General features: G+C 61.8%; 1 protein-coding gene across 1 annotated transcript; it reads right to left on the bottom strand.

Moving 5' to 3' along the window:
- Positions 1-3,845: 3,845 nt before the first annotated feature.
- On the bottom strand, positions 3,846-26,842 carry LOC140687917 (uncharacterized). The gene is made up of 3 exons (XM_072945840.1): positions 26,589-26,842; positions 12,981-14,713; positions 3,846-4,006 (listed from the first exon to the last, which is right to left on the bottom strand). The coding sequence occupies exons 1-2, from the start codon at positions 26,656-26,658 to the stop codon at positions 13,803-13,805; spliced, it is 981 nt and encodes a 326-aa protein (XP_072801941.1). The 5' UTR covers positions 26,659-26,842; the 3' UTR covers positions 3,846-4,006; positions 12,981-13,802.
- Between the last annotated feature and the right edge of the window lie 320 nt (positions 26,843-27,162).

Raw genomic sequence — 27,162 nt, forward strand, 5'->3', positions numbered from 1 at the left:
CTCTTGTGCCGTCACAATCCTGGGACTGCACACTCCTGTCTCTGCACACTCCAGTGTCTGCACACTCCTGGCCCTGCACACTCCTGGCCCTGTACACCTCTGCACCTGTTCCCTCCTTTACCTGCACACTGCTGTGCCGACACTCTCCCGGGCCTGAACTCTCCTGGGCCTTCCCTGGCCTGGACCTGCACCCTCCTTGGCCTGAACACTCCTCTGTCTGCACACTCCTGGGCCTGCACAATCCTGGGCCTGCAAACCCTAGGGCCTGCACACACATCGGCCTGTACACTCCAGGGCCTGCAAAATCCAGGGCCTGACTTGGCCTGAGCCTGCACCCTCCTTGTATTGCACACTCCTCTGTCTGCACATTCTTGGGCCTGCATCCTTCTTGCCCTGCACATTGCTGGGCCTGCCTTATCCTGGGCCCGTACAATCCCTCGTGTGCACTCTCCTGGGCCTGCACACTCCTGGGCCTGCACTCTCCTGGATTGCACACTCATGGGCCTGCACACTCCAGGACATGCACAATCTTGAGCCTGAACACACCTGGGCCTGTATACTCCTGATTTTGCACACTCCTGGGCCAGAACACTGCTAGGCCTGCACAGCCCTAACCTGTACATTCCTGGGCCTGCACACCCCTGTCTCTGCACACTCCGGAGTCTGCACACGCCTGGGGCTGCACACTCCTGGGCCTGTACACTCCTGGGCCTACACACTCCTGGGGGTGCTCACTGCTTGGCCTGCACACTCCTGGGCCTGCACATTCGAGGGCCTGCACTCTCCTGGGACTGCACACACCTGGGCCTGCATGCTCCTGGACCTGCGCACACCTGGGCCTGCACGAACCTGGGCTTCTACACTCCTGGGCCTGCACACTCCTGTACATGCTCACTCCTGGGACTGTATAATCCTGGGCAAGCACAGTCTTGACCTACACACCCATGGCCCTGTCCTTTCCCGGGCCAGCCCCCACTTCGGCCGACCCTCTCATGGACCAGCACACTCCTGGCGCTGCACACTCCAGGGCCTGCTCGCATCTGTCCCTACACACTCCTTCGTCTGCAAACTCCTGGGCCTGCTCCCTCCTGTACCTACACACTCCTGGGAATGCACATTCCAGGACATGCCCTCTCCTGGGCCTGCACACTCCAAGGACTGCACACACCTGGGCCTGCTCACTCCTGTGACTGCATACTCCTCGGCCTACAAACTCCTTGTCCTGCACACTCCTTGGCCTGCCCCATTTGGCCCTGCCCTCTCCTGTGATGGCCCTCACCTTTCCTGCACTCTCCGGGGCCTGAACACTACTGGCCCTGCACACTCCTGGGCCTGCACACTTCTGTCCCTGCACACTCCTAGGCCTGCCCTCTCCTGGGCCCGCACAAAGCCTCGTCTGCACAGTCCTGGGCCTGCACACTCCTTGGACTGCACACCAGCCCTCTGTGGGGCCCTTCCTTTGCTGAGTCTGTGCATGAGCTCCCTGTGATGCCAGCCCGCAGAGGTGACAGGTGCAGTAGGTGTTTGTGGTTCTAGAGACATGATGGCTTTCCTAGGAAGCCGGGTCCAGAATGATCCCCACTGCGCCGATGGGGGATTGGGGAGACCCTGAGAAGCAGGTGGCTTGTCCAGGGTGACAGCACTGCTGGCGGGGGAGCCGGGTCTGAAGCCAGCTGTGTCATCAGAGCTGTGACCCTGGCTGCATCCAGGCCTCCCCAGGGCTATAGGAGGGGCCGTGTTGGTGTCACTGGGTGGACATGGCATGGGGTGGGAAGTGAGCCATCAGCAGCCCAGAGAGGCCCTTGGGGAGCTTTGTGTAAGGAGGAAGCTTGGGGAAGGGGACCCCAGGAAGTGACCTCACTTCCCTGGCAACAGAGCCCAACAGAACTTGGGACCCAGGTCACCAGGCACCCGCTGTGTAGAGAAGGACACTTCTCAACCTACTTGGCTGGTGAACTCAGCTCAGCTCAGACATGTTTTGTTGCATCCCAAGATCCCGAGGTCGCGGCCCCCGGAAAGCCCGCAGCAACGGCCTTTGCCAACAGTGCCGACAGTGGGTCGGGTCTCACCCCAGGCGCCTCTGGCCTTTTGGCCAGAGGGACCGAAAGGTAACACAGGGAGGCCCAGGGCAGGCCCGCCCAGGCCGGGCCACCACTCAGACCCCACCCGGGTGGCCCCACAGCCCCTTCCTGACTGGTGGCGGTGGGGCAGTCATGTTGGGGGGGTCCTGCCTCAAGCAAGAGCAGGCTGAGGAAGGGTCAGAGGCCTGGGGGGCCGATCACGTCACCAACCTGGGTCCAAGCGGGCTGGCTGGGATGTGGAGAACCGGGGCAGGGCCCTGCTGCCCGAGGTGGCGCCCATGCCCTAGGGTGTGTCTCTTGCCTCCCGGGTGACTGAGATGACCAAGGTCCCAGTCTGATCAGGCAGCAGACGGTCGAGTGGGGCAGAAGCAGGAGTGGTCCTGGCCAGGCAGGGCTCTGAGACCTCCGGGCCGGGCCGGCTGCCGGTCACTGTCATTGCAGAGCCAGACACCGCAGGATCCGGGGAACCAGGACACTCATGCCAGCTCCCCAAGTGAGGGGCTGGTGTGCCACACTGTGGAAGGCCAGCACAGGCTCCGGAAGAGTCTGGGTATGAAGGGCTCCCCACCACCACGGCCTCCTGCCCAGACATCGCCCAGGTCTCTCCCCAGGATCTTGCCCAGGGCTGAGGGGCAGCTCAGCACCCCCGGCTCTGACCTGGAGCACCGGGCCCACCACCCGGGGATTCAGGTAGAGGGCCAGGAGCCCCCCGAAGCAGAGTCCAAAGGTGAGAAGGGCAGGGCTGGTGCGGGTGTGTAGGTGAGGGAGGGCGGAGGGCTGGGCCACACAGGGAGGCATTCCCAAAGTCTGCTGTTGGGACCAGAACAAAGACTGGCCTCAGACCACCTGTCTGGAAGAATTCAGTCACACAACAAGTGCCTGTGGGCACTTGCTCGGTGGGAGCTGTCTGCAAAGCTCTGGGAAGATTTCTGTCCTTGAAAAGGCACGTGGAAAGGGAGGCATGTGGGTACCTTTTTCCAGGTTGTGCCTGAGCACAACCACTAGACTTAAAGCTCTCTCCACGTCCAACAGTTACAGGTCCAGAGCAGGCAGGGGCAGGGGAAGACGCCAGAGAACAAACACAGGACCACCAGGGTCCAGCAGGAGACCGCGAACTCCCTCCAGCTGCTCCTGCTGAACATGAAGATCCTGCTGCTCCAGCTGCATATGAAGAGCCTGCCATTCCTGCTGATCTAGCTGCTCCTGAAGAGCCCACCGTTCCTGCTGATCTAGCCGCTCCTGAAGAGCCCGCCGCTCCTGAAGAGCCTGCCTCTCCTGCTGATCTAGCCACTCCTGAAGAGCCCGCCGCTCCTGAAGAGCCCACGGCTCCTGAACAGCCTGCCATTCCTGAAGAGCCTGCCTCTCCTGAAGAGCCTGCCTCTCCTGCTGATCTAGCCGCTCCTGAAGAGCCCGCCGCTCCTGAAGAGCCTGCCGCTCCTGCTGATCTAGCCGCTCCTGAAGAACCTGCCGTTCCTGCTGATATAGCCGATCCTGAAGAGCCTGCAGCTCCTGAAGCGCCTGCCATTCCTGAAGAGCCCACAGCTCCTGAAGAGCCCGCCACTCCTGCTCATCTAGCCGCTCCTGAAGAGCCTGCAGCTCCTGAAGAGCCTGCCGCTCCTGCTGATCTTGCCACTCCTGAAGAGCCTGCAGCTCCTGACGCGCCTGCCATTCCTGAAGAGCCCACAGCTCCTGGAGAGCCCGCCACTCCTGCTCATCTAGCCGCTTCTGAAGAGCCTGCAGCTCCTGAAGAGCCTGCCGCTCCTGCTGATCTTGCCACTCCTGAAGAGCCTGCAGCTCCTGCTGATCTTGCCACTCCTGAAGAGCCTGCAGCTCCTGCTGATCTTGCCACTCCTGAAGAGCCTGCTGCTCCTGCTGATCTTGCTGCTCCTGAGAAGCCTGCAGTTCCTGCACCTGCACCTGGGCCGCTGGGCAGTGGAGAACCATTTTAGGCATCATCACCCCCTAGGGCTGTGCCCCCTCTGCACCCTCCTACACCTTCTCCAAAATCCCACCATAAATCCCCTCCCCTACCCGAAGTTGACTTCCCTACCCCTGAATTTGCTTTTGTTTTGTTTTTCTTTAGTTTCGTTTATTTGTTTTACATCATTTATGGCATCCTATATTTTTCAATTTTCCACCTCCTTTAATAAAATACAGATTTTTTTCCCTTCTAAATTGTGCATTTCAGGAACATTAAGTGCATTCCCATGCTGTCCGACCATCACTATCATGTAGTTTTATGCTCTTTACGCTATTTATGCCTGTGAAGTACATCGCACCACGGCCTCAAACCCCTCCTCTGGACACTCCTGGGCATGCACACTCCTGGGCCTGCACACTCCTGGATCTGTACACTCCTGGGCCTTCCCTGGCATGGGCCTTCTCTGGCCCTGGCTTGCACACTACTGGGCCTGCACACTCCTGGATTGCACACTCATGGGCCTGCACACTCCAGGACATGCACAATCTTGAGCCTGAACACACCTGGACCTGTATACTCCTGATTTTGCACACTCCTGGGCCTGAACACTGCTGGGCCTGCACAGCCCTAGGCCTGTACAATTCTGGGCCTGCACACTCTTGTCTCTGCACACTCTGGAGTCTGCACACGCCTGGGCCTGCACACTCCTGGTCCTGCACACTCCTGGAGCTACACAATGTTGGGCCTGCCCACACCTGGGCCTGTATACAAATGGACCTGCACACTCCTGTGTCTTATCCCTCCTGTGTCTGCACACCCCTGGGCTTGAACACGGCTGGGCCGGCCCTCTCCTAGGCCTGCACACTCCTGGGCCTGTACACGCCTGCACCTGTTCTCTCCGTTACCTACACACTGCTGTGCCAACACTCTCCCAGGCCTGTACACTCCTGGGCCTGTCCCGGCCTGAGCCTGCACCCCTCTGGGCCTGCACACTCCTCTGTCTGCACACTACTGGGCCTTCCCTCTCTTGGGCCTGCCCCTCCTGGGCCTGCACACACATGGGCCTACTCTCTCCTGAGCCTAAACCCTCCTGTGTATGCACACTAATGATCCTGCTCCCTCCTGTGGCTGCACACTCCAGGGCCTGGACATTCCTGGGCCTGCTCCCTCCAGTGCCTTCACACTCTTGGGCCTGCACACTCCTGGGCCTGCTCGATCCTGTGCCTACACACTCCTGGGCTTGTACACACATGGGCCTGCAGACTCCTGTGCCAGCACACTCCTGGGCCTGCACACCCTTGGGCCTGCACACTCATGGGCCTGCACACACATGGGCCTACTCTCTCCTGGGCCTTAACCCACTTGTGTATGCACACTACTAGGCCTGCACACTCCTGGGCCTGCACACTATTGGGCCTGCCCTGTCCTGGGCCTGGCACACACATGGGCCTACTCTCTCCTGGGCCTAAACCCTCCTGTGTATGCACAGTAATCGGCCTGCACACTCCTGAGCCTGCACACTCCTTGGCCTGCTCTCTCCTGCGCCTGCACACTCCTGGTCCTGCACACTCCTCGGCCTGTACACTCCTCGGTCTTCACACTCCTAGGCCTGCACACTCCTGGACCTGCCCTCTCCTTGGCAGGACCTCAACATTTCTTCCGTCTCCTTTGCCTGCACGCTCCTGGTCCTGCACAATCCTGGGACTGCTCCATCCAGTGCTTGCACACTCCTGGACCTGCCTTCTCCTTGGCCGGCCCTCAACAGAACTGCCCTCTCCTTTGTCTGCGCACTCCTGGGCCTGGACACACCTGGGCCTGCCCCCAACTGTCCTGCCCTCTGCTGTGTCTGCACACCCCTAAGCCTGCACACTCATGTGCTTGCTCCATCCTGTGCCTGCACACTCCTGTGTTTGAACACTCCTGTGCATGCATACTCCTGGCCTTCCCTCCCCTGGGAATGCAGACACCTGGGCCTGCACACTCCTGGACCTGCTCTCACCTGGGCCTGCACCCACTTCGGCCGGCCCGCTCCTCGTCCTGCACATTCCTGGGCCTGCTCTCTCCTGTGCCTCCACACTCCTGGGCCTGCACACTCCTGGGCGTGCACACTCCTGTGTCTGCAGACTCCGGGACTCCACACTCCTGGGCCTATACACTCCTGGTCCTGCCCACTCATGGGGCTGCACACAACTGTGTCTGCCCTCTCCTGGGTCTGCACACTACTGGGCCTGTACATTCCTGGCCTGCTCCCTCCTGTGCCTCCACACAATTGGGCCTGCACACTCCTGGGCCTGCAGTGTCAAGAGCCTGCACACTCATGGGCCTGCCTTCTCCTGAGCCCACACAATCCCTCGTCTGCACACTCCTGGGCCTGCACACGGCTGGGCTGGCCCTCTCCTAGGCCTGCCCCCAATTCGGCCGACCCTCTCCTGAACCTGTACATTCTTGGGCCTTCACACTACTGGGCCTGCTCCCACTTGTGCCTGCACACACCTGGGACTGCACACTCCTCGGCCTGCTCCCTCCTGTGCCTGCACAGTCCTGAGCATGCGCACTCCTGGGCCTGCACAATCCTGGATCTGTACACTCCTGGGCCTTCCCTGGCATGGGCCTTCTCTGGCCTGGGCTTCCACACTACAGGGCCTGCACACTCCTGGATTGCACACACCTGGGCCTGCACACTCCTCGGTCTGCTCCCTCCTGTGCTTGCACACTCCTGGGCCTGCACACTCCTTTACCTGCTCCCTCCTGTGACTGCATACTCATGGGCAAGCACAGTCTTCGGCCTACACAACACTGGCCCTGCCGTACCCAGGCCAGCGCCCCCTTGTCCGACACTCTCACAAGCCTGCACACTCCTGGGGCTGCACAATACAGGGCCTGTACGCATCTATCCCTACACACTCCTAGGCCTGCAAAATCCTGGGTCTCCTCCCTCCTGTACCTACACACTCCTGGGCCTGCACAATCCAGGGCCTGCAGACTCCTGGGACTGCACACACCAGGGCCTGCACTCTCCTGGACCTGTGCACACCTGGGCCTGCACGAACATTGGCCTGAACACTCCTGGGCCTGACTTCTCATGGGCCCACACAATCCCTCGTCTGCACACTCCTGGGCCTGCACACTCCTGCACCTTCCCTCTCCTTGTCCTGCCCCCAATTCGGCCGGCCCTCTCCTACCCCTGTACACTCTTGGGCCTGCACACTACTGGGCCTGCTCCCACGTGTGCCTGCACACACCTGGGCCTGCACATTTCTCGGTCTGCTCCCGCCTGTGCTTCCACACTCCTGGGCATGCACAATCCTGGGCCTGCACACTCCTGGCCCTGTACACTACTGAGCCTGTACACTCCTGCACCTGTTCCCTCCTTTACCTGCACACTGCTGTGCCGACACTCTCCCGGGCCTGTACTCTCCTGGGCCTTCCCTGGCCTGGGCCTGCACCCTCCTTGGCCTGCACACTCCTCTGTCTGCACACTCCTGGGCCTGCACAATCCTGGGCCTGCAAACCCTAGGGCCTGCACACACATCAGCCTGTACACTCCAGGGCCTGCACAATCCAGGGCCTGCCTTGGCCAGGGCCTGCACCCTCCTTGTATTGCACACTCCTCTGTCTGCACATTCTTGGGCCTGCATACTTCTTGCCCTGCACATTGCTGGGCCTGCCTTATCCTGGGCCCTCACAATCCCTTGTGTGCACACCCCTGGGCCTGCACACTCCTGGGCCTGCACACTCCACGGCCTGCCCTCTCCTTGGACTGCACAATCCTGGAACTTCATACACCTGGGCCTGCACTCTCCTGGACCTGCGCACACATGGACCTTCCCTGTCCTGGGCCCACACAATCCCTTGTGTGCACACTCCTGGGCCTGCACTCTCCTAGGCCTGTACATTCCTGGGCATGTACACCCCTGTCTCTGCACACTCCGGTGTCTACAAACTCCAGGGCCTGCACACACATGGGCCGGTACACCCCTGGGACTGCACACACCAGGGCCTGCAGACTCCTGGGACTGCACACACCAGGGCCTGCACTCTCCTGGACCTGTGCACACCTGGGCCTGCACGAACATTGGCCTGTACACTCCTGGGCTTCCACACTCCTCTACCTGCTCCCCCCATGACTACATACTCCTCGGCCTGCAAACTCCTAGTTCTGAACACTCCTGGGCCTGAACACTACTGGCCCTGCACACTCTTGGGCCAGCACTCTTCTGGCCCAGCACACTCCTGCCCCTTCCAATTCCTGGGCCTGCCCCCAATTCGGCCGGCCCTATCCTGGACCTGCACACTCTGGGCCTGCACACTACTGGGACTGCTCCCACTTGTGCCTGCACACACCTGGGTCTGCTCACTCCTCGGTCTGCTCCCTCCTGTGCCTGCACACTCCTGGGCATGTACACGCCTGGGCCTGCCCTCTGCTTGGTGGGTACGATCCTGGGACTCCCCATTCCTGCGCCTGAACACCCTTGGGCCTGCCCTTTCTTGGGCCTGCACACTCTGGGGCCTGACGTCCCCTGGTTCTGCACACTACAGGGACTGAACACTCCTGGGCCTGCACACTGCTGGGTCTGCACAGCCCTGGGCCGCACACTCCTGTCTCTGCACACTCCGGTGTCTGCACACTCCTGGTCCTGCACACTCCTGGGCCTGTACACTCCTCTGTCTGCACACTCCTGGGCCTGCACACTGCTGGGCCTGCCCCCAATTCGGCCGGCCCTCTCCTGGACCTGCACACTCCAGTGTCTGCACACTCCTGGTCCTGCACACTCCTGGGCCTGTACACTCCTCTGTCTGCACACTCCTGGGCCTGCACACTGCTGGGCCTGCCCCCAATTCGGCCGGCCCTCTCCTGGACCTGCACACTCCTGGGCCTGCACACTCCTGGGCCTGCTCCCACGTGTGCCTGCACACACCTGGGCCTGCACATTTCTCGGTCTGCTCCCGCCTGTGCTTCCACACCTCTGGGCATGCACACTCCTGGGCCTGCACACTCCTGGCCCTGTACACTACTGAGCCTGTACACTCCTGCACCTGTTCCCTCCTTTACCTGCACACTGCTGTGCCGACACTCTCCCGGGCCTGTACTCTCCTGGGCCTTCCCTGGCCTGGGCCTGCACCCTCCTTGGCCTGCACACTCCTCTGTCTGCACACTCCTGGGCCTGCACAATCCTGGGCATGCACTCTCCTGGGCTTGCCCTCTGCATGGCATGCACTGTCCTGGGCCTCCACATTCCTGTGCCTGAACACCCTTGGGCCTGCCCTCTCCTAGGCCTGCACACTCTGGGGCCTGCCCTCACCTGGTTCTGCACACTACTGCGATTGCACACTCCTGAGACTGCACACTGCTGGGCCTGCACAGCACTTGGCCTGTATACTCCTGGGCATGCACACTCCTGTGTCTGCACTCTCTGGAGTCTGCACACGCCTGGGCCTGCACACTTCTGGGCCTGTACACTCCTGGGCCTACACACACACGGGCCTGTACACTCCTGGCCGGCCCACTCGTGGGCCTCCTCCCTCCTGTGTGTGCACACTCCTGGGCCTGTACACACCTGCACCTGTTCCCTCCTTTACCTACACACTGCTGTGCCGAAACTTTCCCAGGCCTGCACACCCCTGGGCCTGTTCCGTCTTGTGTCTGCACACCTCTGGGCCTGCACACTCCAGGGCCTGAACACACCTGGGCCTGCACGAACCTGGGCCTCTTCACTCCTGGGCCTGCCCTCTCCTGGGCCGGCACGAACCTGGGCCTGTACACCCCTGGGCCTGCCCTGGCCTGGGCCTGCACCCTCCTCTGTCTGCACACACCTGGGCCTGCTCAGCCCTGGGCCTGTACACTCCTGTGCCTGCACACTCCGGTCTCTGTACACTCCAGTGTCTGTACACTCCTGGGCTTGCCGTGGCCTGGGCCTGAACCCTCCTCTGTCTGCACACTTCTGGGCCTGCACAGCCCTGAGCCTGTACATACATGGGACTGCCCTGGTCTGGGCCTACAATCTACTGGGCCTGCACACTCCTCTGTCTGCACACTCCTGGGCCTGCACACTCCAGGGTCTGTACCCTCTTAGGCCTGCCCTGGCCTGGGCCTGCACCCTCCTTGGCCTGCACACTCCTCTGTCTGCACACTCCTGGGCCTGCACAAGGTTGGGCCTGCACACACCTGGGCCTGTATACTCCTGGATCTGCACACTCCTGTGACTGATCCCTCCTGTGTCTGCACACTCCTGGGCCTGCACACTGCTGGGCCTGCCCTCTCCTGGGCCCGCACAATCCCTCGAGTGCACACTCAGGGCCTGCACACTCATGGGCCTTCCCTCTCCTGGGCCTGCCTCCAATTCGCCCGGCCCTCTCCTGGACCTGCACACTCCTGGGCCTGCACACTCCTGGACCTGCGCACACCTCGGCCTGCATGAACCTGGGCTTGTACACTCCTGGGCCTGTTACCACCTATGCCTGTGCACAGCTAGGCTTGTTCCCATCTGTGCCGGCACACTCCTGGGGCTACACACGGATTGAAATGCGCAGCCCTAGGCCTGTACAATACTGGGCCTGCACTCTCCTGTCTCTGCACACTCCGGTCTGCACACTCCTTGGCCTGCACACTCCTGAGCGTACTCCCTCCTGTGCCGGCACACTCCTGGGCCTGCTCCCACCTATGCCGACACACTTCTGGGCCTGTCCCTCTTGTGCCGTCACAATCCTGGGACTGCACACTACTGTCTCTGCACACTCCAGTGTCTGCACACTCCTGGCCCTGCACACTCCTGGCCCTGTACACCTCTGCACCTGTTCCCTCCTTTACCTGCACACTGCTGTGCCGACACTCTCCCGGGCCTGAACTCTCCTGGGCCTTCCCTGGCCTGGACCTGCACCCTCCTTGGCCTGAACACTCCTCTGTCTGCACACTCCTGGGCCTGCACAATCCTGGGCCTGCAAACCCTAGGGCCTGCACACACATCGGCCTGTACACTCCAGGGCCTGCAAAATCCAGGGCCTGACTTGGCCTGAGCCTGCACCCTCCTTGTATTGCACACTCCTCTGTCTGCACATTCTTGGGCCTGCATACTTCTTGCCCTGCACATTGCTGGGCCTGCCTTATCCTGGGCCCGTACAATCCCTCGTGTGCACTCTCCTGGGCCTGCACACTCCTGGGCCTGCACTCTCCTGGATTGCACACTCATGGGCCTGCACACTCCAGGACATGCACAATCTTGAGCCTGAACACACCTGGGCCTGTATACTCCTGATTTTGCACACTCCTGGGCCAGAACACTGCTAGGCCTGCACAGCCCTAACCTGTACATTCCTGGGCCTGCACACCCCTGTCTCTGCACACTCCGGAGTCTGCACACGCCTGGGGCTGCACACTCCTGGGCCTGTACACTCCTGGGCCTACACACTCCTGGGGGTGCTCACTGCTTGGCCTGCACACTCCTGGGCCTGCACATTCGAGGGCCTGCACTCTCCTGGGACTGCACACACCTGGGCCTGCATGCTCCTGGACCTGCGCACACCTGGGCCTGCACGAACCTGGGCTTCTACACTCCTGGGCCTGCACACTCCTGTACATGCTCACTCCTGGGACTGTATAATCCTGGGCAAGCACAGTCTTGACCTACACACCCCTGGCCCTGTCCTTTCCCGGGCCAGCCCCCACTTCGGCCGACCCTCTCATGGACCAGCACACTCCTGGCGCTGCACACTCCAGGGCCTGCTCGCATCTGTCCCTACACACTCCTTCGTCTGCAAACTCCTGGGCCTGCTCCCTCCTGTACCTACACACTCCTGGGCCTGCACATTCCAGGGCATGCCCTCTCCTGGGCCTGCACACTCCAAGGACTGCACACACCTGGGCCTGCTCACTCCTGTGACTGCATACTCCTCGGCCTACAAACTCCTTGTCCTGCACACTCCTTGGCCTGCCCCATTTGGCCCTGCCCTCTCCTGTGATGGCCCTCACCTTTCCTGCACTCTCCGGGGCCTGAACACTACTGGCCCTGCACACTCCTGGGCCTGCACACTTCTGTCCCTGCACACTCCTAGGCCTGCCCTCTCCTGGGCCCGCACAAAGCCTCGTCTGCACAGTCCTGGGCCTGCACACTCCTTGGCCTGCACACCAGCCCTCTGTGGGGCCCTTCCTTTGCTGAGTCTGTGCATGAGCTCCCTGTGATGCCAGCCCGCAGAGGTGACAGGTGCAGTAGGTGTTTGTGGTTCTAGAGACATGATGGCTTTCCTAGGAAGCCGGGTCCAGAATGATCCCCACTGCGCCGATGGGGGATTGGGGAGACCCTGAGAAGCAGGTGGCTTGTCCAGGGTGACAGCACTGCTGGCGGGGGAGCCGGGTCTGAAGCCAGCTGTGTCATCAGAGCTGTGACCCTGGCTGCATCCAGGCCTCCCCAGGGCTATAGGAGGGGCCGTGTTGGTGTCACTGGGTGGACATGGCATGGGGTGGGAAGTGAGCCATCAGCAGCCCAGAGAGGCCCTTGGGGAGCTTTGTGTAAGGAGGAAGCTTGGGGAAGGGGACCCCAGGAAGTGACCTCACTTCCCTGGCAACAGAGCCCAACAGAACTTGGGACCCAGGTCACCAGGCACCCGCTGTGTAGAGAAGGACACTTCTCAACCTACTTGGCTGGTGAACTCAGCTCAGCTCAGACATGTTTTGTTGCATCCCAAGATCCCGAGGTCGCGGCCCCCGGAAAGCCCGCAGCAACGGCCTTTGCCAACAGTGCCGACAGTGGGTCGGGTCTCACCCCAGGCGCCTCTGGCCTTTTGGCCAGAGGGACCGAAAGGTAACACAGGGAGGCCCAGGGCAGGCCCGCCCAGGCCGGGCCACCACTCAGACCCCACCCGGGTGGCCCCACAGCCCCTTCCTGACTGGTGGCGGTGGGGCAGTCATGTTGGGGGGGTCCTGCCTCAAGCAAGAGCAGGCTGAGGAAGGGTCAGAGGCCTGGGGGGCCGATCACGTCACCAACCTGGGTCCAAGCGGGCTGGCTGGGATGTGGAGAACCGGGGCAGGGCCCTGCTGCCCGAGGTGGCGCCCATGCCCTAGGGTGTGTCTCTTGCCTCCCGGGTGACTGAGATGACCAAGGTCCCAGTCTGATCAGGCAGCAGACGGTCGAGTGGGGCAGAAGCAGGAGTGGTCCTGGCCAGGCAGGGCTCTGAGACCTCCGGGCCGGGCCGGCTGCCGGTCACTGTCATTGCAGAGCCAGACACCGCAGGATCCGGGGAACCAGGACACTCATGCCAGCTCCCCAAGTGAGGGGCTGGTGTGCCACACTGTGGAAGGCCAGCACAGGCTCCGGAAGAGTCTGGGTATGAAGGGCTCCCCACCACCACGGCCTCCTGCCCAGACATCGCCCAGGTCTCTCCCCAGGATCTTGCCCAGGGCTGAGGGGCAGCTCAGCACCCCCGGCTCTGACCTGGAGCACCGGGCCCACCACCCGGGGATTCAGGTAGAGGGCCAGGAGCCCCCCGAAGCAGAGCCCAAAGGTGAGAAGGGCAGGGCCGGTGCGGGTGTGTAGGTGAGGGAGGGCGGAGGGCTGGGCCACACAGGGAGGCATTCCCAAAGTCTGCTGTTGGGACCAGAACAAAGACTGGCCTCAGACCACCTGTCTGGAAGAATTCAGTCACACAACAAGTGCCTGTGGGCACTTGCTCGGTGGGAGCTGTCTGCAAAGCTCTGGGAAGATTTCTGTCCTTGAAAAGGCACGTGGAAAGGGAGGCATGTGGGTACCTTTTCCCAGGTTGTGCCTGAGCACAACCACTAGACTTAAAGCTCTCTCCACGTCCAACAGTTACAGGTCCAGAGCAGGCAGGGGCAGGGGAAGACGCCAGAGAACAAACACAGGACCACCAGGGTCCAGCAGGAGACCGCGAACTCCCTCCAGCTGCTCCTGCTGAACATGAAGATCCTGCTGCTCCAGCTGCATATGAAGAGCCTGCCATTCCTGCTGATCTAGCCGCTCCTGAAGAGCCCGCCGCTCCTGAAGAGCCTGCCGCTCCTGCTGATCTAGCCGCTCCTGAAGAGCCTGCCTCTCCTGAAGAGCCTGCCTCTCCTGCTGATCTAGCCGCTCCTGAAGAGCCCGCCGCTCCTGAAGAGCCCACGGCTCCTGAACAGCCTGCCATTCCTGAAGAGCCTGCCTCTCCTGAAGAGCCTGCCTCTCCTGCTGATCTAGCCGCTCCTGAAGAGCCCGCCGCTCCTGAAGAGCCTGCCGCTCCTGCTGATCTAGCCGCTCCTGAAGAACCTGCCGTTCCTGCTGATCTAGCCGATCCTGAAGAGCCTGCAGCTCCTGAAGCGCCTGCCATTCCTGAAGAGCCCACAGCTCCTGAAGAGCCCGCCACTCCTGCTCATCTAGCCGCTCCTGAAGAGCCTGCAGCTCCTGAAGAGCCTGCCGCTCCTGCTGATCTTGCCACTCCTGAAGAGCCTGCAGCTCCTGAAGCGCCTGCCATTCCTGAAGAGCCCACAGCTCCTGAAGAGCCCGCCACTCCTGCTCATCTAGCCGCTCCTGAAGAGCCTGCAGCTCCTGAAGAGCCTGCCGCTCCTGCTGATCTTGCCACTCCTGAAGAGCCTGCAGCTCCTGCTGATCTTGCCACTCCTGAAGAGCCTGCAGCTCCTGCTGATCTTGCCACTCCTGAAGAGCCTGCTGCTCCTGCTGATCTTGCTGCTCCTGAGAAGCCTGCAGTTCCTGCACCTGCACCTGGGCCGCTGGGCAGTGGAGAACCATTTTAGGCATCATCACCCCCTAGGGCTGTGCCCCCTCTGCACCCTCCTACACCTTCTCCAAAATCCCACCATAAATCCCCTCCCCTACCCGAAGTTGACTTCCCTACCCCTGAATTTGCTTTTGTTTTGTTTTTCTTTAGTTTCGTTTATTTGTTTTACATCATTTATGGCATCCTATATTTTTCAATTTTCCACCTCCTTTAATAAAATACAGATTTTTTTCCCTTCTAAATTGTGCATTTCAGGAACATTAAGTGCATTCCCATGCTGTCCGACCATCACTATCATGTAGTTTTATGCTCTTTACGCTATTTATGCCTGTGAAGTACATCCCACCACGGCCTCAAACCCCTCCTCTGGACACTCCTGGGCATGCACACTCCTGGGCCTGCACACTCCTGGATCTGTACACTCCTGGGCCTTCCCTGGCATGGGCCTTCTCTGGCCCTGGCTTGCACACTACTGGGCCTGCACACTCCTGGATTGCACACTCATGGGCCTGCACACTCCAGGACATGCACAATCTTGAGCCTGAACACACCTGGACCTGTATACTCCTGATTTTGCACACTCCTGGGCCTGAACACTGCTGGGCCTGCACAGCCCTAGGCCTGTACAATTCTGGGCCTGCACACTCTTGTCTCTGCACACTCTGGAGTCTGCACACGCCTGGGCCTGCACACTCCTGGTCCTGCACACTCCTGGACCTACACAATGTTGGGCCTGCCCACACCTGGGCCTGTATACAAATGGACCTGCACACTCCTGTGTCTTATCCCTCCTGTGTCTGCACACCCCTGGGCTTGAACACGGCTGGGCCGGCCCTCTCCTAGGCCTGCACACTCCTGGGCCTGTACACGCCTGCACCTGTTCCCTCCGTTACCTACACACTGCTGTGCCAACACTCTCCCAGGCCTGTACACTCCTGGGCCTGTCCCGGCCTGAGCCTGCACCCCTCTGGGCCTGCACACTCCTCTGTCTGCACACTACTGGGCCTTCCCTCTCTTGGGCCTGCCCCTCCTGGGCCTGCACACACATGGGCCTACTCTCTCCTGAGCCTAAACCCTCCTGTGTATGCACACTAATGGGCCTGCTCCCTCCTGTGGCTGCACACTCCAGGGCCTGGACATTCCTGGGCCTGCTCCCTCCAGTGCCTTCACACTCTTGGGCCTGCACACTCCTGGGCCTGCTCGATCCTGTGCCTACACACTCCTGGGCTTGTACACACATGGGCCTGCAGACTCCTGTGCCAGCACACTCCTGGGCCTGCACACCCTTGGGCCTGCACACTCATGGGCCTGCACACACATGGGCCTACTCTCTCCTGGGCCTTAACCCACTTGTGTATGCACACTACTAGGCCTGCACACTCCTGGGCCTGCACACTATTGGGCCTGCCCTGTCCTGGGCCTGGCACACACATGGGCCTACTCTCTCCTGGGCCTAAACCCTCCTGTGTATGCACAGTAATCGGCCTGCACACTCCTGAGCCTGCACACTCCTTGGCCTGCTCTCTCCTGCGCCTGCACACTCCTGGTCCTGCACACTCCTCGGCCTGTACACTCCTCGGTCTTCACACTCCTAGGCCTGCACACTCCTGGACCTGCCCTCTCCTTGGCAGGACCTCAACATTTCTTCCGTCTCCTTTGCCTGCACGCTCCTGGTCCTGCACAATCCTGGGACTGCTCCATCCAGTGCTTGCACACTCCTGGACCTGCCTTCTCCTTGGCCGGCCCTCAACAGAACTGCCCTCTCCTTTGTCTGCGCACTCCTGGGCCTGGACACACCTGGGCCTGCCCCCAACTGTCCTGCCCTCTGCTGTGTCTGCACACCCCTAAGCCTGCACACTCATGTGCTTGCTCCATCCTGTGCCTGCACACTCCTGTGTTTGAACACTCCTGTGCATGCATACTCCTGGCCTTCCCTCCCCTGGGAATGCAGACACCTGGGCCTGCACACTCCTGGACCTGCTCTCACCTGGGCCTGCACCCACTTCGGCCGGCCCGCTCCTCGTCCTGCACATTCCTGGGCCTGCTCTCTCCTGTGCCTCCACACTCCTGGGCCTGCACACTCCTGGGCCTGCTCGATCCTGTGCCTACACACTCCTGGGCTTGTACACACATGGGCCTGCAGACTCCTGTGCCAGCACACTCCTGGGCCTGCACACCCTTGGGCCTGCACACTCATGGGCCTGCACACACATGGGCCTACTCTCTCCTGGGCCTTAACCCACTTGTGTATGCACACTACTAGGCCTGCACACTCCTGGGCCTGCACACTATTGGGCCTGCCCTGTCCTGGGCCTGGCACACACATGGGCCTACTCTCTCCTGGGCCTAAACCCTCCTGTGTATGCACAGTAATCGGCCTGCACACTCCTGAGCCTGCACACTCCTTGGCCTGCTCTCTCCTGCGCCTGCACACTCCTGGTCCTGCACACTCCTCGGCCTGTACACTCCTCGGTCTTCACACTCCTAGGCCTGCACACTCCTGGACCTGCCCTCTCCTTGGCAGGACCTCAACATTTCTTCCGTCTCCTTTGCCTGCACGCTCCTGGTCCTGCACAATCCTGGGACTGCTCCATCCAGTGCTTGCACACTCCTGGACCTGCCTTCTCCTTGGCCGGCCCTCAACAGAACTGCCCTCTCCTTTGTCTGCGCACTCCTGGGCCTGGACACACCTGGGCCTGCCCCCAACTGTCCTGCCCTCTGCTGTGTCTGCACACCCCTAAGCCTGCACACTCATGTGCTTGCTCCATCCTGTGCCTGCACACTCCTGTGTTTGAACACTCCTGTGCATGCATACTCCTGGCCTTCCCTCCCCTGGGAATGCAGACACCTGGGCCTGCACACTCCTGGACCTGCTCTCACCTGGGCCTGCACCCACTTCGGCCGGCCCGCTCCTCGTCCTGCACATTCCTGGGCCTGCTCTCTCCTGTGCCTCCACACTCCTGGGCCTGCACACTCCTGGGCGTGCACACTCCTGTGTCTGCAGACTCCGGGACTCCACACTCCTGGGCCTATACACTCCTGGTCCTGCCCACTCATGGGGCTGCACACAACTGTGTCTGCCCTCTCCTGGGTCTGCACACTACTGGGCCTGTACATTCCTGGCCTGCTCCCTCCTGTGCCTCCACACAATTGGGCCTGCACACTCCTGGGCCTGCAGTGTCAAGAGCCTGCACACTCATGGGCCTGCCTTCTCCTGAGCCCACACAATCCCTCGTCTGCACACTCCTGGGCCTGCACACGGCTGGGCTGGCCCTCTCCTAGGCCTGCCCCCAATTCGGCCGACCCTCTCCTGAACCTGTACATTCTTGGGCCTTCACACTACTGGGCCTGCTCCCACTTGTGCCTGCACACACCTGGGACTGCACACTCCTCGGCCTGCTCCCTCCTGTGCCTGCACAGTCCTGAGCATGCGCACTCCTGGGCCTGCACAATCCTGGATCTGTACACTCCTGGGCCTTCCCTGGCATGGGCCTTCTCTGGCCTGGGCTTCCACACTACAGGGCCTGCACACTCCTGGATTGCACACACCTGGGCCTGCACACTCCTCGGTCTGCTCCCTCCTGTGCTTGCACACTCCTGGGCCTGCACACTCCTTTACCTGCTCCCTCCTGTGACTGCATACTCATGGGCAAGCACAGTCTTCGGCCTACACAACACTGGCCCTGCCGTACCCAGGCCAGCGCCCCCTTGTCCGACACTCTCACAAGCCTGCACACTCCTGGGGCTGCACAATACAGGGCCTGTACGCATCTATCCCTACACACTCCTAGGCCTGCAAAATCCTGGGTCTCCTCCCTCCTGTACCTACACACTCCTGGGCCTGCACAATCCAGGGCCTGCAGACTCCTGGGACTGCACACACCAGGGCCTGCACTCTCCTGGACCTGTGCACACCTGGGCCTGCACGAACATTGGCCTGAACACTCCTGGGCCTGACTTCTCATGGGCCCACACAATCCCTCGTCTGCACACTCCTGGGCCTGCACACTCCTGCACCTTCCCTCTCCTTGTCCTGCCCCCAATTCGGCCGGCCCTCTCCTACCCCTGTACACTCTTGGGCCTGCACACTACTGGGCCTGCTCCCACGTGTGCCTGCACACACCTGGGCCTGCACATTTCTCGGTCTGCTCCCGCCTGTGCTTCCACACTCCTGGGCATGCACAATCCTGGGCCTGCACACTCCTGGCCCTGTACACTACTGAGCCTGTACACTCCTGCACCTGTTCCCTCCTTTACCTGCACACTGCTGTGCCGACACTCTCCCGGGCCTGTACTCTCCTGGGCCTTCCCTGGCCTGGGCCTGCACCCTCCTTGGCCTGCACACTCCTCTGTCTGCACACTCCTGGGCCTGCACAATCCTGGGCCTGCAAACCCTAGGGCCTGCACACACATCAGCCTGTACACTCCAGGGCCTGCACAATCCAGGGCCTGCCTTGGCCAGGGCCTGCACCCTCCTTGTATTGCACACTCCTCTGTCTGCACATTCTTGGGCCTGCATACTTCTTGCCCTGCACATTGCTGGGCCTGCCTTATCCTGGGCCCTCACAATCCCTTGTGTGCACACCCCTGGGCCTGCACACTCCTGGGCCTGCACACTCCACGGCCTGCCCTCTCCTTGGACTGCACAATCCTGGAACTTCATACACCTGGGCCTGCACTCTCCTGGACCTGCGCACACATGGACCTTCCCTGTCCTGGGCCCACACAATCCCTTGTGTGCACACTCCTGGGCCTGCACTCTCCTAGGCCTGTACATTCCTGGGCATGCACACCCCTGTCTCTGCACACTCCGGTGTCTACAAACTCCAGGGCCTGCACACACATGGGCCGGTACACCCCTGGGACTGCACACACCAGGGCCTGCAGACTCCTGGGACTGCACACACCAGGGCCTGCACTCTCCTGGACCTGTGCACACCTGGGCCTGCACGAACATTGGCCTGTACACTCCTGGGCTTCCACACTCCTCTACCTGCTCCCCCCATGACTACATACTCCTCGGCCTGCAAACTCCTAGTTCTGAACACTCCTGGGCCTGAACACTACTGGCCCTGCACACTCTTGGGCCAGCACTCTTCTGGCCCAGCACACTCCTGCCCCTTCCAATTCCTGGGCCTGCCCCCAATTCGGCCGGCCCTATCCTGGACCTGCACACTCTGGGCCTGCACACTACTGGGACTGCTCCCACTTGTGCCTGCACACACCTGGGTCTGCTCACTCCTCGGTCTGCTCCCTCCTGTGCCTGCACACTCCTGGGCATGTACACGCCTGGGCCTGCCCTCTGCTTGGTGGGTACGATCCTGGGACTCCCCATTCCTGCGCCTGAACACCCTTGGGCCTGCCCTTTCTTGGGCCTGCACACTCTGGGGCCTGACGTCCCCTGGTTCTGCACACTACAGGGACTGAACACTTCTGGGCCTGCACACTGCTGGGTCTGCACAGCCCTGGGCCGCACACTCCTGTCTCTGCACACTCCGGTGTCTGCACACTCCTGGGCCTGTACACTCCTGGACCTGCCCTGGACTGGGCTTGCACCCTCCTGGGCCTGCACACTCCACGGCCTGCACACTCCTGGGTCTGCACACTACTGGGGCTGCTCCCACTTGTGCCTGCACACTCCTGGGCCTGCACACTCCTTGCCCTGCACACTCCTGGGGGTGCACACTGCTTGGTCTGCACACTCCTGGGCCTGCACATTCCAGGATTGACCTCTCCAGGGTCTGCACATTCCTGGGCCTGCACCTTCCTTGTCCTGCGCACTCCTCTGTCTGCACACTCCTGGGCCTGCAAACTCCAGGGCATGCACACACATGGGCCTGTACACTCCTGGGCCTGCCCTGGCCTGGGCCTGCGTATTCCTTTTCCTGCACACTCCACTGTCTGCACACTCCTGGGCCTGCCCACTCCTGGACCTACACAATGTTGGGCCTGCATACACCTGGGCCTGTATACCCCTGGACCTGCACACACCTGTGACTGATCCCTCCTGTGTCTGCACACTCCAGGGCCTGCACACTCCTGGGCCTTCCCTCTCCTGGGCCGGCCCCCAATTCGGCCGGCCCTCTCCTGGACCTGCACACTCCTTTGCCTGCACACTCCTGGGCCCGCACAATCCCTCGTCTGCACACTCCTGAGCCTGCACGCTTCTGGGCCTTCCCTCTCCTGGGCCTGCCCCCAATTCGGCCGGCCCTCTCCTGGACCTGTACATTCTTGGGCCTTCACACTACTGGGCCTGCTCCCACTTGTGCCTGCACACACCTGGGCCTGCACACCCCACGGCCTGCCCTCTCCTGGGCCTGCACACTCCTGGACCTGTGCACACCTGGGCCTGCCCTGTCCTGGGCCCGCACAATCCCTCGTGTGCACACTCCTGGGCCTGCACACTCCTAGGCCTGTACACTCCGGGATATGCACACCCCTGTCTCTGCACACTCCGGTGTCTGCACACTCCTTGGCTTTCACACTAATTAGCCTGCTCCCTCCTGTGCCTGCACACTACTGGGCCTGCTCCCACCTATGCCGACACACTTCTTCGCCTGTCCCTCCTGTGCCGTCACAATCCTGGGACTGCACACTCCTGTCTCTGCACACTCCAGTGTCTGCACACTCCTGGTCCTGCACACTCCTGGGCCTGTACACTCCTCTGTCTGCACACTCCTGGGCCTGCACACTGCTGGGCCTGCCCCCAATTCGGCCGGCCCTCTCCTGGACCTGCACACTCCTGGGCCTGCACACTCCTGGGCCTGCTCCCACGTGTGCCTGCACACACCTGGGCCTGCACATTTCTCGGTCTGCTCCCGCCTGTGCTTCCACACTCCTGGGCATGCACACTCCTGGGCCTGCACACTCCTGGCCCTGTACACTACTGAGCCTGTACACTCCTGCACCTGTTCCCTCCTTTACCTGCACACTGCTGTGCCGACACTCTCCCGGGCCTGTACTCTCCTGGGCCTTCCCTGGCCTGGGCCTGCACCCTCCTTGGCCTGCACACTCCTCTGTCTGCACACTCCTGGGCCTGCACAATCCTGGGCATGCACTCTCCTGGGCTTGCCCTCTGCATGGCATGCACTGTCCTGGGCCTCCACATTCCTGTGCCTGAACACCCTTGGGCCTGCCCTCTCCTAGGCCTGCACACTCTGGGGCCTGCCCTCACCTGGTTCTGCACACTACTGCGATTGCACACTCCTGAGACTGCACACTGCTGGGCCTGCACAGCACTTGGCCTGTATACTCCTGGGCATGCACACTCCTGTGTCTGCACTCTCTGGAGTCTGCACACGCCTGGGCCTGCACACTTCTGGGCCTGTACACTCCTGGGCCTACACACACACGGGCCTGTACACTCCTGGCCGGCCCACTCGTGGGCCTCCTCCCTCCTGTGTGTGCACACTCCTGGGCCTGTACACACCTGCACCTGTTCCCTCCTTTACCTACACACTGCTGTGCCGAAACTTTCCCAGGCCTGCACACCCCTGGGCCTGTTCCGTCTTGTGTCTGCACACCTCTGGGCCTGCACACTCCAGGGCCTGAACACACCTGGGCCTGCACGAACCTGGGCCTCTTCACTCCTGGGCCTGCCCTCTCCTGGGCCGGCACGAACCTGGGCCTGTACACCCCTGGGCCTGCCCTGGCCTGGGCCTGCACCCTCCTCTGTCTGCACACACCTGGGCCTGCTCAGCCCTGGGCCTGTACACTCCTGTGCCTGCACGCTCCTGTCTCTGTACACTCCAGTGTCTGTACACTCCTGGGCTTGCCGTGGCCTGGGCCTGAACCCTCCTCTGTCTGCACACTTCTGGGCCTGCACAGCCCTGAGCCTGTACATACATGGGACTGCCCTGGTCTGGGCCTACAATCTACTGGGCCTGCACACTCCTCTGTCTGCACACTCCTGGGCCTGCAAACTCCTGGGCCTGTACATTCCAGGGCCTGCTGACTCCTGTGTCTGCACACTCTTGGGACTGCCTTTGCCTGGGCCCGCACAATCCCTCGTCTGCACACTCCTGGGCCTGCACGCTCCTGGGCATGCCCTCTCCTGGGCCTACACTCTCTTTGGCCTGCACACGCCGGGGCCTGCACACCCCTGGACCTGTACAGTCCTCGGCCTGCCCTGGCTTGGGCCTGCACACTAATGGGCCTGAACACTCCTGGGAATGCACTCTCCTGGGCCCGCACACTCCTCTGTCTGCACACTCCTGGGCCAGCCACATTTGGCGCTGCCCTCTCCTACGAAGGCCTTCACCTGTTCTGCACACTCCTGGGCCTGACACTACTGGCCCTGCACACACTTGGGCCTGCACACACCTGAGCCTGCACACTCCTGGACTTGCGCAAACCTGGGCCTGCACGAACCTGGGCCGGTACACTCCTGGGCCTGCCCCATTTGGCTCTGCCCTCTCCTATGAGGGCCCTAACCTGTCCTGCACACTCCTAGGCCTGCACACTTGTGTACCTCCTCCCTCCTGTGCCTGCACACTCCTGGGCATGCACACTCATGGGCCTGCCCTCTGCATGGCGTGCACGGTACTGGGACTCCCCATTCCTGCACCTGAACACTCATGGGCCTGCCCTCTCCTGGGCCTGCACACTCTGGAGCCTGCCCTCACCTGGTTCCGCACACTACTGGGACTGCACACTACTGGGCCTGCACACTGCTGGGCCTGCACAGCACTTCGCCTGTAAACACTTGGGCCTGAACATACCTGTCTCAGCACACTCTGGTGTCTGCACACTCCAGGGCCTGCACGAACCTAGGCTTGGACACTACTGGGCCTGCACACTGCTCGAACTGCACACACACGGGCCGGCACACAACAGGACCTGCACAATCTTGGGCATTAACACACCTGGGCCTGTATACTCCTGATTCTATACACTCCAGGGCCTGACAGCCCTGGGCATGCATACTCCTGGGCCTGCACACTCCAGGGTCTGTACCCTCTTAGGCCTGCCCTGGCCTGGGCCTGCACCCTCCTTGGCCTGCACACTCCTCTGTCTGCACACTCCTGGGCCTGCACAAGGTTGGGCCTGCACACACCTGGGCCTGTATACTCCTGGATCTGCACACTCCTGTGACTGATCCCTCCTGTGTCTGCACACTCCTGGGCCTGCACACTGCTGGGCCTGCCCTCTCCTGGGCCCGCACAATCCCTCGAGTGCACACTCAGGGCCTGCACACTCATGGGCCTTCCCTCTCCTGGGCCTGCCTCCAATTCGCCCGGCCCTCTCCTGGACCTGCACACTCCTGGGCCTGCACACTCCTGGACCTGCGCACACCTCGGCCTGCATGAACCTGGGCTTGTACACTCCTGGGCCTGTTACCACCTATGCCTGTGCACAGCTAGGCTTGTTCCCATCTGTGCCGGCACACTCCTGGGGCTACACACGGATTGAAATGCGCAGCCCTAGGCCTGTACAATACTGGGCCTGCACTCTCCTGTCTCTGCACACTCCGGTCTGCACACTCCTTGGCCTGCACACTCCTGAGCGTACTCCCTCCTGTGCCGGCACACTCCTGGGCCTGCTCCCACCTATGCCGACACACTTCTGGGCCTGTCCCTCTTGTGCCGTCACAATCCTGGGACTGCACACTCCTGTCTCTGCACACTCCAGTGTCTGCACACTCCTGGCCCTGCACACTCCTGGCCCTGTACACCTCTGCACCTGTTCCCTCCTTTACCTGCACACTGCTGTGCCGACACTCTCCCGGGCCTGAACTCTCCTGGGCCTTCCCTGGCCTGGACCTGCACCCTCCTTGGCCTGAACACTCCTCTGTCTGCACACTCCTGGGCCTGCACAATCCTGGGCCTGCAAACCCTAGGGCCTGCACACACATCGGCCTGTACACTCCAGGGCCTGCAAAATCCAGGGCCTGACTTGGCCTGAGCCTGCACCCTCCTTGTATTGCACACTCCTCTGTCTGCACATTCTTGGGCCTGCATACTTCTTGCCCTGCACATTGCTGGGCCTGCCTTATCCTGGGCCCGTACAATCCCTCGTGTGCACTCTCCTGGGCCTGCACACTCCTGGGCCTGCACTCTCCTGGATTGCACACTCATGGGCCTGCACACTCCAGGACATGCACAATCTTGAGCCTGAACACACCTGGGCCTGTATACTCCTGATTTTGCACACTCCTGGGCCAGAACACTGCTAGGCCTGCACAGCCCTAACCTGTACATTCCTGGGCCTGCACACCCCTGTCTCTGCACACTCCGGAGTCTGCACACGCCTGGGGCTGCACACTCCTGGGCCTGTACACTCCTGGGCCTACACACTCCTGGGGGTGCTCACTGCTTGGCCTGCACACTCCTGGGCCTGCACATTCGAGGGCCTGCACTCTCCTGGGACTGCACACACCTGGGCCTGCATGCTCCTGGACCTGCGCACACCTGGGCCTGCACGAACCTGGGCTTCTACACTCCTGGGCCTGCACACTCCTGTACATGCTCACTCCTGGGACTGTATAATCCTGGGCAAGCACAGTCTTGACCTACACACCCCTGGCCCTGTCCTTTCCCGGGCCAGCCCCCACTTCGGCCGACCCTCTCATGGACCAGCACACTCCTGGCGCTGCACACTCCAGGGCCTGCTCGCATCTGTCCCTACACACTCCTTCGTCTGCAAACTCCTGGGCCTGCTCCCTCCTGTACCTACACACTCCTGGGCCTGCACATTCCAGGGCATGCCCTCTCCTGGGCCTGCACACTCCAAGGACTGCACACACCTGGGCCTGCTCACTCCTGTGACTGCATACTCCTCGGCCTACAAACTCCTTGTCCTGCACACTCCTTGGCCTGCCCCATTTGGCCCTGCCCTCTCCTGTGATGGCCCTCACCTTTCCTGCACTCTCCGGGGCCTGAACACTACTGGCCCTGCACATTCCTGGGCCTGCACACTTCTGTCCCTGCACACTCCTAGGCCTGCCCTCTCCTGGGCCCGCACAAAGCCTCGTCTGCACAGTCCTGGGCCTGCACACTCCTTGGCCTGCACACCAGCCCTCTGTGGGGCCCTTCCTTTGCTGAGTCTGTGCATGAGCTCCCTGTGATGCCAGCCCGCAGAGGTGACAGGTGCAGTAGGTGTTTGTGGTTCTAGAGACATGATGGCTTTCCTAGGAAGCCGGGTCCAGAATGATCCCCACTGCGCCGATGGGGGATTGGGGAGACCCTGAGAAGCAGGTGGCTTGTCCAGGGTGACAGCACTGCTGGCGGGGGAGCCGGGTCTGAAGCCAGCTGTGTCATCAGAGCTGTGACCCTGGCTGCATCCAGGCCTCCCCAGGGCTATAGGAGGGGCCGTGTTGGTGTCACTGGGTGGACATGGCATGGGGTGGGAAGTGAGCCATCAGCAGCCCAGAGAGGCCCTTGGGGAGCTTTGTGTAAGGAGGAAGCTTGGGGAAGGGGACCCCAGGAAGTGACCTCACTTCCCTGGCAACAGAGCCCAACAGAACTTGGGACCCAGGTCACCAGGCACCCGCTGTGTAGAGAAGGACACTTCTCAACCTACTTGGCTGGTGAACTCAGCTCAGCTCAGACATGTTTTGTTGCATCCCAAGATCCCGAGGTCGCGGCCCCCGGAAAGCCCGCAGCAACGGCCTTTGCCAACAGTGCCGACAGTGGGTCGGGTCTCACCCCAGGCGCCTCTGGCCTTTTGGCCAGAGGGACCGAAAGGTAACACAGGGAGGCCCAGGGCAGGCCCGCCCAGGCCGGGCCACCACTCAGACCCCACCCGGGTGGCCCCACAGCCCCTTCCTGACTGGTGGCGGTGGGGCAGTCATGTTGGGGGGGTCCTGCCTCAAGCAAGAGCAGGCTGAGGAAGGGTCAGAGGCCTGGGGGGCCGATCACGTCACCAACCTGGGTCCAAGCGGGCTGGCTGGGATGTGGAGAACCGGGGCAGGGCCCTGCTGCCCGAGGTGGCGCCCATGCCCTAGGGTGTGTCTCTTGCCTCCCGGGTGACTGAGATGACCAAGGTCCCAGTCTGATCAGGCAGCAGACGGTCGAGTGGGGCAGAAGCAGGAGTGGTCCTGGCCAGGCAGGGCTCTGAGACCTCCGGGCCGGGCCGGCTGCCGGTCACTGTCATTGCAGAGCCAGACACCGCAGGATCCGGGGAACCAGGACACTCATGCCAGCTCCCCAAGTGAGGGGCTGGTGTGCCACACTGTGGAAGGCCAGCACAGGCTCCGGAAGAGTCTGGGTATGAAGGGCTCCCCACCACCACGGCCTCCTGCCCAGACATCGCCCAGGTCTCTCCCCAGGATCTTGCCCAGGGCTGAGGGGCAGCTCAGCACCCCCGGCTCTGACCTGGAGCACCGGGCCCACCACCCGGGGATTCAGGTAGAGGGCCAGGAGCCCCCCGAAGCAGAGCCCAAAGGTGAGAAGGGCAGGGCCGGTGCGGGTGTGTAGGTGAGGGAGGGCGGAGGGCTGGGCC

The sequence above is a fragment of the Vicugna pacos genome, chromosome 21 (assembly GCF_048564905.1).
Source record: "Vicugna pacos chromosome 21, VicPac4, whole genome shotgun sequence".
NCBI lineage: Eukaryota > Metazoa > Chordata > Mammalia > Artiodactyla > Camelidae > Vicugna > Vicugna pacos.